At 34.6% G+C, this 15,208-nt stretch overlaps 1 protein-coding gene across 3 annotated transcripts in view; it reads right to left on the bottom strand.

The window, feature by feature from the left end:
- Positions 1-15,208, bottom strand: part of LOC131845225 (translational regulator orb2) — a 104,257-nt gene that overhangs the window by 22,116 nt on the left and 66,933 nt on the right. Inside the window, exon 1 of one of the 3 annotated variants that reach the window (XM_059194264.1) lies at positions 7,437-7,586. The exons of the other annotated variants lie outside the window; for them this stretch is intronic. Coding sequence (XP_059050247.1) covers positions 7,437-7,503 — 67 coding nt within the window. The 5' untranslated portion in view covers positions 7,504-7,586. Of the gene's footprint in view, positions 1-7,436; positions 7,587-15,208 lie in introns of those variants that run through there. 3 annotated transcript variants of the gene reach the window in all.

Here is a 15,208-nt window from a genome sequence, read left to right as displayed (position 1 = left end):
CATTATCATCCGTAATATAAGAAAAATTACTTACGAATAGGAATTACTGGCAATAGTCTATATTACATTTAGGACAGGATCCTACTGTATTAGTGTCTTTGTAATTGTGAAAACAATTTCTACATTGTAAATAAACTATGATTTTTTTTAAATAGAATAGAATAGAAAATCATTTATTTGAATAAATGATTTTCTATTTTATTCTATTTAAAAAAAAAGTAATTCAATTGAGTTTATTGCCAGTACTTCTCAATTGGATCTATATACCGAACTGGACGGTTAAAATGTTCTACATAAATAAATGATTTTTAAATCAAATTGCTTGACAGTATCAGTGGTCTAGTGGAATAGCTTGCAGCGTGATGGTCGCTGGTTCGATTCCTTGCACTGTACAAATATTTTTTCTTTATTTATTTACTAAATAATGCTCACCTATGTACATGAACAATACTCTGACATTCTGCCATAACCATCATCTAGTTGCCACCCATTGTAGCCTCGCCTGCGAGAACCGTTCCATCACAGTCATAAAAAAACCTATTAACAAATATCTGTTCTAACTTGATGCAAATACATGTCACGGCATGTTGAGTAGAGAAACAATTCTGTTACAAAATAACTAAGTCGATGGCATGTACACAAAAACATTTATTTGGCATCTTTCCAACTGCCGTAATTAAGACCAAGTCTAGTGCTTTACCTAGTATCGACCATTGAACAGATCTCTCTAAATAATATTACATATTGTGTAGTAAAATTACAGTATAAAAGGCATATCTTAATCATTAAAATGGACTACAAGCAGCACTCGTTCACGAGTATGACGGATGAGCCAGCTATGACTTCGCTCGATCATATTTTACGGAGTCTAATAACCCGGCCCACCACGGAGGAAGAGAGTTGTCAGTAATGTGGACTAAAAATCCCATAGCAATGTACCATGACAGGTTGACCTCCACGTGGTTCACCTGGAAACCATCGTTATAAATTGCTGAATTTACCACAATGGGCTGACTGCCCTAACCTCATGTTCTTATCATCCTCTACTGGTGTCCCGCTAGCGTAAACCATTAGCGCAGGTGGGTGCACCATTCCATTATCTATACATATAAATAAAATTGGAGTGTCTGTTTGTAATATTGAAATAACCGTTTTTTACTACATGCGCATATGAATATCAATACGGTACATACACCAAAATATATTTTTTTTACAATCTTCGTCTGTCTGTCTCTTTGTTCCGGCTAATCTCTGAAATGGTTGGGCCGATTTTGACGGGACTTTTTTTGGCAGGTAGCTAATGCAATACGGAGTAACTTAGGCTACTTTTCTTAGGCTTTCTTTTCTTTCTTTCTAACTTAGACGACGAAGTCGCGGGAACAGCAAATATATAAAAATACTGAACAACTATTTCATTAATATTATACATTTATATATTCAACTTACAGATATAAAAAGGCATGATATCTTAGTCTTTAGAATGGCAACACATGAGTGGAATCACGGGTATCATATGATAATGTAATGTCCACAGTGCTGAGTATATAGGTGTCAATATATGACGTAGCTTTTTCATTGCAAGAATATTTCTAAGTGTAACAACACAATTTTTGGGGTCGGTGTTACAAACAATACGAAACGAAATAAAAAGTACAAAAATATAATAAAATAGTCAATGAATAAAGCGACGATTTTGCAGTCGTATTATAAACGGACAAACAAACCAACTAGATCGAGGTTAGTACCCTCAAAATAGGTATCGTTACAGTATTTATATTCCACGTAAGCTGGTCTGTGTATACAATCAAGTTAGTATCGAATATAGCTATGCTCTACAGATTTACATCGTCCATACATGACAAATATTTCAGCGCTCAAATTTGCTTACAGCGCTGAAATATGTATTTAGAATTTTACCTAGTTAGGGGACACCATTGTATCGACCTCCAGCTTTCAATTGCTATAAATTTTATAGCAATTGAAAGTTGGATTTAAAGCAATTGAGCATTTAAAATTTAAGCGCTGAAATACTTATAGTATAAATATTTCAGCGCTTAAATTTGCTTACAGCGCTGAAATATGTATTTAGTATTTTTACCTAGTTAGGGAAACCATTATATAGACCTCCAGCTTTCAATTGCTATAAAATTTATAGCAATTGAAAGATGGATTCAAAGCAAATGAGTATTTAAATTTAAGCGCTGAAAAATTTATAATATAAATAATTCAGCATTTTTTCTAGTATTTTTACCTAGTTACTCGACCTCCACTTTTAATTACTATAAATACTTCAGCGCTTAAATTTGCTTCCAGCGCTGATATATGTATTTTTTATTATTTTTACCTAGTTAGTGTGGATACCATTGTATCGACCTCCCATCTTTGAATTGCTATAAATATTTCAGCGCTTAAATTTGCTTGTGGCGCTGAAATATTAATTTTTTAGCAGTCGTTAGACTTGGTGGATACCAATGTATCGACCTTTTATCTTCCCGTTATGATATTTCAGCGCTTATTTTGCTTAACAGATCTGAAATATGTATGTATTTTAGCATTTCTACCTAGTTATCGACTTTTAGAGTATTCTTACCTAGTTGCCGTGGATATCATTGTATCATCTTCTGAAATATGTATTTTTTAATATATTATACCTAGTTAGACGTTATGTATCTTTTTATTAGCGACCGATTTTGACGGGACTTTTTCCGCACATGGCTAATGTTATCTATACATATAAATAAAATTGAAATGTCTGTTTGTAATATTGAAATAACCATTTTTTACTACATGCATATGAATATAAATACGGTACATACACCAAAATAACATTTTTTACAATTTTTGTCAGTCTGTCTGTTTGTTCCGGCTAATCTCTGAAATGGCTGGACCTATTTTGAGGGGATTTTTTTTTGACAGGTAGCTGATGTAATAGGCAGTAACTTAGGCTACTTTTATTTTAGAAAAATAAAGTTAAATACCACGCGGCTTACAGCTGCGGCTTTACAGCTAGTAAGGAATAACTGATTAGTATAATATTAGGATTCTTTTTTATTATAGATATTTTATTTTCTTTAATTCCACGCTAACTAATCTAAAGTTTGTCTGTAAGAGATTGTTTAGCGATAAGCCCGGCTTTTGTACTCGTCATTGTACATATATATTTTTATATTCATTAATATTTTTCTATATCTGGTGCAATGAAGTGTTTAAATAACATAAAATAAAAAAAATCATATACGACCAAGTGGGCTATCAACTCGGCTGGCATTCCAGATTCAAAGAATAACCTATAGCTACAGCAAATATACTTAGATTGGATTCAAACTTATTCGAGTTTGAATCCCATCTAAATATATAGAGACACATAGGTATGATCTCTTATTAGATGAGAACGTGCCATCTTTACGACTGTGGCAGCCATTTTCGCTACAAATAAGCCAACACTGTGACAGAAAACTGCAAAGTGAGTGCATTTTTGTTGCACCAAACTACATAAAGAAGATAAACAAAGCTAGGAATACACCGAGAGCAGAAAAATAATAAAACATAGGCCAGAGTGTAACAAAACATTAATATACCATTAGAGGCAGAAAAAGCGCACCACCTTAATTTCCGATTGTTTTGGGTTCGATTTCTCGCACAGTATAAGCATTTGTATTCATGAGTATGATTGTTTTTGGTCTGGATGTTTCCAATACAAAAAATGTATTTAAAATGTTTTTTTTTAATGAACTTCACGAATAAACAATCTAAATCTTAATGAAATAATCTTCCTAAACAATTCATACAGCACCATCTAGTCCCAAACTAAGCAGAGCTTGCGTCACGGGTACTAAATGACTAATATATATACTTAAATACATTTTTTTAAAATACATATTATACATAGGAAACGCTCAGTTCAAAAAAAAAATACTCTTTAATAAAAATGGGTACTATGTGAGGAGAATCGAACTCGCGATAATCTGAAAATAAGGTGTGCTAATAATCCGCTAGGCCACTAAGCCCGTTAAATAGTTACACATTTTTGTTGTTTTTACATAAAGTTATAAAGTTTTAGTTGTGCAAGATTCCAATTATCAAGGTTGAATTTAATATATGAGAATAGTAGAAAGTTTTTTTTATAGCACATGGACAAACCAGCAAGCGGCTCGCCTGATGGTAAGTAATTACCAGCACCAGCAATACCAGGGAATTACAAATGCGTTGTCGGCCTTTTAAAAAGCAGGTCTTAAGATTAAGAAGGAACTTGGAGATTCTATTTTTTTATGAAAGTACAAAATAGAGACCTCTCGATGTGTCCCAAACCTAACGGAATACAGCTGGTAAAGCAAGACCCTCTGGATTTAGGGTTCGTTCAACCTACCGTGACCCGAATGGCTGGGGTCAACTAGACACTATATGATCGCGTGTGACCCCACAGGTAAAGGTACTGTATGTTTTGCTAAGAATTCAGGCGGGAAAGCATCGTGACCTTGTAGTTTAATAGTCCGGTTTGGGAACTGTAAGGTCGTGGGTTCGAATCTAGTCAAATAGGAAAACTTATTTTTTTTCTAAATACTTTCTGAAAATGGAAATACCGATAACAAACTAAATTAACGCGAAGGACGGCGGTAGGCTCGCCTCTTGCCGCGTTGTATTCAATTATACAAAGCGATATGTAGACATATCAAGTGTCCCACATACGATCAATAATAGACTATATATGTATTTTTATGGTGTATATATATAGAGTTCACATATAAGATTTTTTTATTTATTTCAATCAATATTACAATAACATTAAACAGAAATGTTTACCTACTTTATGCAATTAAAATGGTAAATATGCTGACACTCCACAAGAAAAGATGGATGGATTGTGTGAAAGATGATATGAATAAAAGAAGAGTATGTTTAGATATGACGACTGATAGAGAGCAGTGGAAGAGAATGACATACTGCGCCGACCACAAATAATGGGATAAAGGCAAGGCAATGATGATGATGATGCTGACACTCCACCTGATTGTAGGTGGTGATCGTTACCTATAGATTATATTATCTGTGCCTATAGACATGAACAGTACTACAGACACATCACGTTATCACATCATGCTCGATACCACTCAAAATGGATGATAATTTTAACAGGAATTTGTGATAAATTGTTTCCAATTGGGGAAACGCGTGAAGTCAACCTGACATTGTATTTTTTTAACATCACGATGGTGGCAGACAAGCATACGGCCCATCTGATGGTAAACGGTTACCGTAGCCTATGGACGCCTGAAACGCCAGGGGTGTCACGTGCGCGTTGCCGGCCCTTGCTATATATTGCTAGCAATATGTTTATTAGTCCACATCACTAACAATCGCTATAATATCAGAATTGTATAAATTATTATTGACGACCTCGGTGGTCTAGCGGTCTAGCACACCGCTTTACGACCGATGGTCGCGGGTTCGATTCCTCGCACGGCACAAACATTTGTATTCACGAGTATGATTGTTTGTATCGGTCTGGGTGTTTTCTATGTATAATATGCATGTATTTACAAAAAAAAAATCTATGTATATGTATCAGTTATCTAGTACCCATAACACAAGCTTTAGCTAGCTTATCTTGGGTCTAGATGGCGCTGTGTGAATTGTCCTGAGATTATTATTATTGTTATTACTGTGGCTAAGGAATAGTAAATAGAAATATAATTTATTCAAATAAACTTAATTTAAGTACTTTTGAATAGTCAACAATTTTTTTTTATCTACCGCTTATTCGGTCTCGTCACTCGTAAAGCTCATCAAGAAGAATAAGCAAGAAACTTGTGTGTTGCTGTACAAATACTAATTTTAAATCTGATGGAGTATATTTTTTAAATTGAGCCATGTGCCCAATAAAAATCGGCGAGACTGAGGTACCTACGGTAGACGGTAGACTTTTTACAGTCTACCTCAGTGGCTAGGCCAAGGAGTCAAGCAGGGCGGGGTATGCAACAAGAGTCTTGAAAACCATAAGCAATAAACAGAGAGTAATTTCCCTAACAGTGCAATATATATGCAGTACCGCAATAAAAATAAGTAAGTGTAAATATTTGTAAATATGTGTATAATTACTATTAATGGGTATTACAAACATTTAGAAAAAAAAAACAATTGACCACATATACAGGATAAAAAAAAGGCCAAAAGGATGTCGCCACAGAACAAGCTGCAAATAATTAAATTTTTTTTTTAATTTATAATTTTTTTTTTTAATTTAGCCATATGTCTAATAAAAATAGGTGATACTGAGGTACCTTCGGTAGACTATTTCTACCTCAGTGTGGCTAGGCCAAGGAGTCAAGCAGGGCGAAATTATGTAATCGTTAACGCATGACCGACTCGAGTCCAATCGATGGTTCGACGACCTCAAGTTTTTTTTCCGTCCCGGAATGACGGCACCGACTTTACTATTTAAAGCCTTAGATTGAATAGTTGTTTAAAAATAAAACAAATTGAGAGAATGTGACTAAATGTAAACCTTTTAGATTAAACCCCGAAAAATTTACTATCAATTCTACAGATATACATGGAATTATCAGGGACAAGCCTGTGATAATTGCAAAAAAGAATCATCAATCCTTTTTTGTTAGATTAAACCACGAAAAATTTACTATCAATCTTAGAGAATTTTAATTATCAGGGAGAAAGCCTCTGATAATTGCAAAAAATAATCATCTAAATCAACAATAGTTTCGTGAAGCTATACCGGTGAAAAATACTGACAAATGGACTCAATAAAGAGAATTTAAACATTAAGTATATAGAAAAAAAAAATTTTTTTTAATATATTTTTTACGTTTGTTCATTTATAAATTGATTTTTTATTTGAAAGATTATACTTTCAGGAATTACATAAAATTTTTCAGTTATATATTAAAACAATACTAGAGAAATAACGATTTTAATATAGACCTATTTTACTTTAACAATGCCTGAATACTCAATTTTCATTATGAGCATTATTTTCGGTCCAGGGAGGACCGCGTGGAGGTCGCTTTAGAGGATTATTGCTAACAATAGGGCCAATAGTTCCCAAAACTAGTCATTTACTACCATTTTATGTTTAGTATGGGCTAAAGAGTTGTATTGAAAACTGATGACTAGAAATTGTAGGTATATATGATCATCTATAGCTAACCAAAGTTATACGTTACGCAAACATTCCTGTTTCATTCGGAAATTGTATCCGAGACCTTTAAAAGGTCCCGAAATTATGAGAACATTTGTTTTTGATGCGGAGAATAGAAACGTAAATAATTATGTTGAAACGTCTACGCCGATTTGAAATGTAAAAACTTTCTTGAAATGTTTTTGTTCGGCCCAAAAATAACGTTTGTAAAAGTTGAATTCAGCTTGAAAATAAAATTTCATTATGTTTATTTCTATTATACGGAAAATATGTAAGTACTCACTCTTTCTATACGGGAATCTCGGGCCTCGGATGAAGGGTGTAACCAGAGGGATCGTATGCACCGACATAATATTTTATTACAACTCGAAATATAACAAATATATCGTGATTTTTCTATAAAATAAATCAACCAACTATACGAGTCACCTCCGCCAAGATTGACTACGCAAATGAAAAAAATGAAGAGCGCATTCGAAATTTAAATATTTTTTTATTTTTATGTATGCGGCCTGCATTAACATTAAAATTATACAGCCATATTATTTTACTCGACATTTAAATATTACAAAAACTATTTTTATATGCACACATTTTAATAGTATATACTAACTGCATACTGCAGCGTTACTCGTGTGAATTTGGGTAAAAATTATATATTTTATTTAATCTACATCTTTTATTTAATAATTTCATGCCTATCCAAAAATCGTCTTCAAATCTGGACACAAAAAACTATATTAACTCAGATTACTGACTTACTCTCCGATGATAACACCGATAACAAATCAAATTAATCCGAGAGACAGCGATAGATATGCCCTATTATGTTACGTACATACTAATAGCTTAAGAAATGTGACTGTCCGTCTGTTTGGTACTTTCTAAGATTGATCTTAATGATACTAAACTTGAAGATATACTGTATCACAATAAAGTATTAAATGAGAGCCCGTATCACAAGAAAAGACATGGTCAGTTTTATCATTTTTTTATGCAAACAAGCTGTTGGCACACTTAATTGTAAGTGATTACGTTATCATGTGACAACCGTGATGGATTCATCCTTTGCAATCACCGTGACATCTTAGTCCTCCGAGGAACAAACATATGGCAAACCTAAGTCTATGCACAACAAAAATCAGCAAATTTTGCCAAACTGAAGAGGAAACGCCACTACACATCCTATGTGGTTGTAGCCCACTGATGCATAAACGTAAGTCCACACTCTATCCTGAGATATAAAAACGTAGCACAGCCTAACGAATAAGTGCTACGTGATGCCAACGAGTGTGCACCGTCGTTCGGTGAGGGTACGTCGTGTATTCTTCACCCCGACCTATCGGACATACGGTGCACGAGCACCTCTTCTGTGTATTTAACACCACATTTCCTGATTTAGATATATTTGATTTCATACTTTAAATTTAAGAAAACCCTATTACACATATTAGTTGGAAACCAGTAATAAATAATGTACATAATAATTAATAATATATAGTAACATAACATAAGTATTAACCCGTGGATATCTGTATTCGTTTTACTATTATTAATTCATATCTATGTACTTAAATACATACTACATTGTAAAACTGTTTGTATCCCAAATAAAATAAAAAAAAAAACCATCGCTCGTAAGAATATCCTTCAATTCAGGTCCCTGACGGGTCTAGGTAACTCTGGGAAACGGCGAGCACAATAGATCTATGTAGGTTGCAGTGCTACAGGTCTTAACACCTGCCAATTTTTTTTTTTTATTCAAAACCAATATAAATGGGATAACTTAATAGCAACTTTCGTAGTAATATAGCCTTTATTCCTTTTTTCATTGGGAGTTAATACATAAATAGAGCTCCACCGACGAGAGCATCATCATCTGCTTCTTCCTTATCCCATTTATTTGTGGTCGTCGTAATATGTTTTTCTCTTCCATTCATCTCAGTTCGCAGTCATTTCGTTATTTACTCCCTTTCTTACCATATCATCTTTCAAACAGTCCATGCACACCCACATTCAAATGTAACACCTTCCTTACAACACTCATTTACTAAGATTTGGGTTCTTCTGGGTTACTTCGCTGGTGGTCACTCTATTCTCCCAAATTTGAGTTTAAATAACTCTGTATTATTGTAGACATATACAACATTTATTTGAAAAGAATACCAGCTGAGTTTCTTGTCAGTTCTTCTCATCTCGAAATCATTCTGAACTGACGGTAGATTTGACATATCATAAGAGTCTGTAATAGACCTACATGAATAAAGATATTTTGAATTTGAATTTTGAGATCTCCACCGATAAGAGGGTGGCTCTTAAATTATGAATGAATGAATGAACCTTAGTAAAAATCTATATCTATATATATATAAAACTCAAAGGTGACTGACTGACATAGTGATCTATCAACGCACAGCCCAAACCACTGGACGGATCGGGCTGAAATTTGATATGCAGGTAGATGTTATGACGTAGGCATCCGCTAAGAAAGGATTTTGATAAATTCCACCCCTAAGGGGATAAAATAACGCGAGCGAAGCCGCGGGCAAAAGCTAAATATACGTTCGAACTACATATTTCTAATCGAATTGTTACTTATTTCGTTTAAATGAAACAGAAGGACTATATTAAGTGGCAAGTCAGTATTTACATATCTGCATATTCAAACATTGCGCCATATTGGCGGTTGCAATGCTGTTGCACCATCGCAGTGACATTGGCAACTATGCCAGTTAAATTGGCACCCAGCGATGATACAAGTAATCTATGTATAGGGGGAGGGAATTTTTTTTTAGTGAATGGTCCCCTCCCCCCCTCCTCTCCGGCTAGCTGTTTACACTAGCCTTTCAACTGTTAGCTCTCAAAATGACTACCTACAGATGGGTGTTTGGGCCCATCCACAGATGGGGCTATGTTGATTTTCTACAAAAGTTTTAAGTCTAAACTGCATCTTAAAATTATAACTGGCGTCAATTACCTACTATGTACGTAGATAATAATAATAATAATAAAACTCTTTATTGTGTACACATAAAATAATAAGAAAATACAGTAAATAGTAAAATAATAACAAAAGGCGGTCTTATCGCTAAATGCAATCACTTACTGACAACCTAGAAGAGAGGACTTATGTACATAGAATAGGGTAGGTGGCACACATAAGACACTATTTATTATACTACTAGATATACATACTTACATTAGGGATAAATATATAAACCTACATATATACAAAATATTGGAAAAAATGAGAAAAAAAATAAATAAAAAAAAATGTACTATGAAAAGAGATAATGAGATTTTAGTCTATTTTTAAATGACGCATGTGTTGTGTGTTGTAGATACCTATCTTATAAAAGTATGTATTTGAGAATAAATGGCATTTTCCTTTCAAACACAATAAAAATCCTTTCAAAATATAAAAAAAAACAAGATTCTTTTTATTATGGCAACGACCCGACAGAGTTGTCCTAGAATTGTCCCGATTTGATAAATTTTTATCTGGCAACCCTAGGCTATATTTTCCGAGTCCAATAATTGGCTGCTTCGCAGATGAGAAGCTGGCGGGGCACCAGTGGAGGATGATGTGTTGAGCATCAGGTTAGAATATGAATATGGTTATGATATAAGTAAAGAATCTATCTATTGGACTACGGGATTGGTTTTATTTATGACTAGCTGTACCCGCGACTTCGTCCGCGTGGAATTGTAACTTTATTTTTCTAAAATAAAAGTAGCCTCAGTTACTCCTTATTACATCAGTTACCTACCAAAAAAAGTCCTGTCAAAATCAGTCCAGCCATTTCAGAGATTAACCGGAACAAACAGACCGACAGACAGACAAACAAAAATTATAAAAAATTGTATTTTGGTGTATTTATATTCATATGTGTGTAGTAAAAAACGGTAGTACATAGACCAAAATAGCATTTTTTACATTTTTTGTCTACCTATCTGTTTGTTCCGGCTAATCTCTGAAATGGCTGGACCGATTTTGACGGGACTTTTAGAAAAATAATGTAAAATTCCACGCGGACGAAGTCGCGGGTACAGCTAGTATAAAATAGACAGATAGATAATACGTGTGGTATAGTTATGGCCATGTTACACGTACCGTATAACTCTATAATCATGTTGTGGAGGTCGCATAATGAATGGCTTCCTTTCCAGCTGATGCCACGGGACGGTGAGGCTGACAATTGTCGCATTATTTTTAACCGACTACGAAAAAAGAGCGTATTCTTTTATCGATTTTTTAGCGAAGGTAAGTGTACCAATCCATTATCATTTTCTACATGGTATAAAATAAAGTCGCTGTCGCTGTCTGTCCCTATGTACGCTTAAATCTTTAAAACTACGCAACAGATTTTAAAACGGTTTTTTAGTATAGTAGAGTGATTCAAGAGGAAGGTTTATATACATAATACATGTACACCCGTGTGAAGCCGGGGCGAGTAGCTAGTCATCATTACAAAGGTACAATGGTATAAAACAAAGTCGCTGTCACTGTCTGTCCCTATGTATGCTTAAATCTTTAAAACTACACAACGGATTTTGAAGCTGTTTTTTAAATAGATCGAGTGATTCAAGAGGAAGGTTTATATACATAATACATGTACACCCGTGCAAAGCCGGGGCGAGTAGCTAGTCATCCATAAAAAGAAATATATGTTCCACTCCCCATGTCAATTATTTAAATTTCTATGCAGTTTTTTATATTGAAATGGGGGAGATGACTTCAAAAAGGGGGTCAGTAATACCAATGGGCCAAATAAATATAAACTTGATCCATCTAAAGCTATATAAATCCTGCGTTGATGCAAACGAGAGCTATTTTTTAGAATAATCAGATTTCTTTATACACATACAGTTTCTTTTAGCGTTATTGAAATAGCAAACAACTTGATGGTCTTATAGGATGGTAAATGGTTTACCATTAGAATAGAATAGAATAGAAAATAATTTCTTCAAATAAACTTAATTTAAGCACTTTTGAATAGTCATAATCATCATTATTTTAATCTACCGCTCATTAGGAAAGCTGTCTCACCATAAGAAGAATGAGCAAGAAACTTGCGTGTTGCACTTTTAAATATATCATTGCAATGTTACATTTCCAATTTGAACAATCAGATTTCCATTTACAGAATAAATTACAGAATATCCATACTAATAATATAATAGACAAGTCTGTTTGTCTACCTGTTCACTTGTAACTGTTGGATATAAAACTTATTTGTTGTATTGCCATATATTTTGTATATAAAAAGAGAAAAAAAATAAATAAAAAAGACGACTGCAAATAAAATGGTGTTTCCGTTTTCCTTTGCCTTCTTTCTTCTATATCTATATCTATACATCTATACATATAGATAAAATTGGAGTGTCTGTTTGTAATATTGAAATAACCGTTTTTTACTACATGCATATGAATATATATACGGTACATATACCAAAATATCATTTTTTATAGTCTGTCTGTCTGTCGGTCTGTTTGTTCCGGCTAATCTCTGAAATGGCTGGACCGATTTTGACGGGACTTTTTTGGCAGGTAGCTGATGTAATAAGTACTCCTTATGCTACTTTTATTACTTAGGCTACTTTTATTTTAGAAAAATAAAGTTAAAAACCACGCAGACGAAGTCGCGGGTACAGCTAGTCATAAATAAAATCAGAATAATAACGACTAAAAGCTAATGGCCATGAAGACAGATTGCGTCAGGAGAATAGATGGCGATCTATTACTCAGTTAATAATCTAGAGGGGATGAAATACGGGATTTCATCCTATTTAGTTCATTAAATTCATTCTTAATCATCTTCATCATTGTGTCACGACATACATACGAGTATAGTCAATCAATTATCTGAAAGGGATGAAAGAAGAGATTTCATCCCGTATACATTCGTTCATGATCATCCCAATCATTGTATCTCGAGGACATATATAGGCAATCAATTATCTAAATCTGGACAGGATGAAATAAGGGATGAAAGTTTCTACAGACTTTCATTCCCTATTTTCCAAGTCCCCGTGACACGGACGTGGTCTGTAACAAACGGCAAAAACTTTCATTACTGCTTGTGGTTAAAAATTTAATTTTAAAGTTATTTGACAAATTGACTAAGGCGCCTTGTCAATGTCAATGTCAATTTGTCAAATAGCCCATGCAACCCGAACAAAGTCGGGGACAAAAGTTAGTTATATGTAAACATAGGTAGTGAAGTGCGAAGTATTTCTAAAACTAGGTAATCCAGTAAACAAGATACTGACACTTTAAGGCCAAGAATAATGGAAATAAATGGATTACCACAACAACTGGTTAGCGTAGGTAGGTAGTAACCAGTGGCGTGTTATAAGACCATTTAAAAATTACAATATGTATAAATATTTTTCTTATTTTAATCTAAATGTATATAACTTAAAGGTGACTGATACAGTGATCTATCAACGCACAGCCCAAACCACTGGACGAATCGGGCTGAAATTTGACATGCAACTACATGTTATGACGTAGGATCCGCTAAGAAAGGATTTTGATTAATTCTACCCCCAAGGGGATAAAATAGGGGATAAGTTTGTATGAAACTTTGTCAATTTTAAACCGATCAGGTTGAGACTTTACATTCATAAAGCTACTATGACGTAGGCATCCCCTAAGAAAGGATTTTGATAAATTCTGCCCCTAAGAGGATGAAAGTTTGTATAAATCTTCCTAGATTTTGTAGGCCCTAATTTTTAACCACGCTAAACAAAAGTAAAGCCTCAAAAACTACACCTAATTAATAATAATACTTACTACTACGCGAGCGAAGCCGCGGGCAAAAGCTAGTTACTTATATATACTCGTATATTGCTTGCAGGAATTGCAAAATTGAAGTGGCAATGAGCACGGCACATAGCTCGTAGGACAGATGGCCGTTGGGGCAATAAAGTCCTCGAGTGGCGACCGCAGACCGGAAGACGCAGCGTGGGAAGGCCTCCAGCAAGATGGACCGACGATCTGGTCAAGACCGCTGGAAGGTACTGGATGCGAGCAGCGCAGGACCGATCGTCCTGAAGATCTTTGGGGGAGGCCTTTGTTCAACAGTGGACGTCTTCCGGGCTGAGATGATGGTGATGATGACGTTTTTTTTTTGCGGACTACTCTAATACTGTTGGTCGCAGCTGGCCTTTACAGCTTCACCGGACGTTAGGGGACGAGTGCAGATGGCACTCCAAACCCGCGGAAGGACTTATGGAGCGGCTGAAGGCCAACTCCTGCCTGACGTTATATTGGTCTGTTATAACGACAGAGGAAGGCCAAAAATGAGATGGACTGTGTGAAAGATGATATGGCAAGAAAAGGAGTAAATAACGAAGAATATCATCTTTCAATCAACAAAATCAGTAAATAACGTGCTGACTGCGAACAGAGATGTTATATAAAATACTAGCTGTCCCTTAAAATAAAAAAAAAAATAGGGGTGGACTACCCCTAACATTTAGGGGGATGAAAAATAGATGTTGGCCGATTCTCAGACCTACTCAATACGCTTACAAAATTTCATGAGAATCGGTCAAGCCGTTTCGGAGGAGTATGGGAACGAAAACTGTGACACGAGAAATTTATATCAACACGTAATGAATGGGATAAGAAAGAAGCAAATGATATACATATGTTTCAGGAGAATTCACACAGCGCCATCTAGTCCCAAGCTGAGCAGAGCTTGTGTTATGGGAATTAAGTTATATAAATACATAGATACATTCTTAATACATACATAACATACATAGAAAACACCCAGACCGATACAATCATACTCATGAATACAAATGTTTGTACGAGGAATCGAAGTCCCGTCAAAATCGATTCAGCCATTTCATAGATTAGCCGGAACAAATAGACCGGCAGACAACAGACAAAAAATGTAAAAAATGTATGTACCGTATTTATATTCATATGCATGTAGTAAAAAATTGTTATTTCAATATTACAAACAATCCAATTTTATTTATATGTATAGATATATATATTGAGGGAAAAGAGGAGACTGTGAGAGTGGACTAAGAGTG

Source organism: Achroia grisella, unplaced genomic scaffold (genome assembly GCF_030625045.1).
Source record: "Achroia grisella isolate CSIRO2021 unplaced genomic scaffold, CSIRO_AGI_Agris_v1 utg461, whole genome shotgun sequence".
NCBI lineage: Eukaryota > Metazoa > Arthropoda > Insecta > Lepidoptera > Pyralidae > Achroia > Achroia grisella.
The sequence above is the reverse complement of the archived record's forward strand: the minus strand, read 5'-3'. Positions and strand labels throughout refer to the sequence as shown.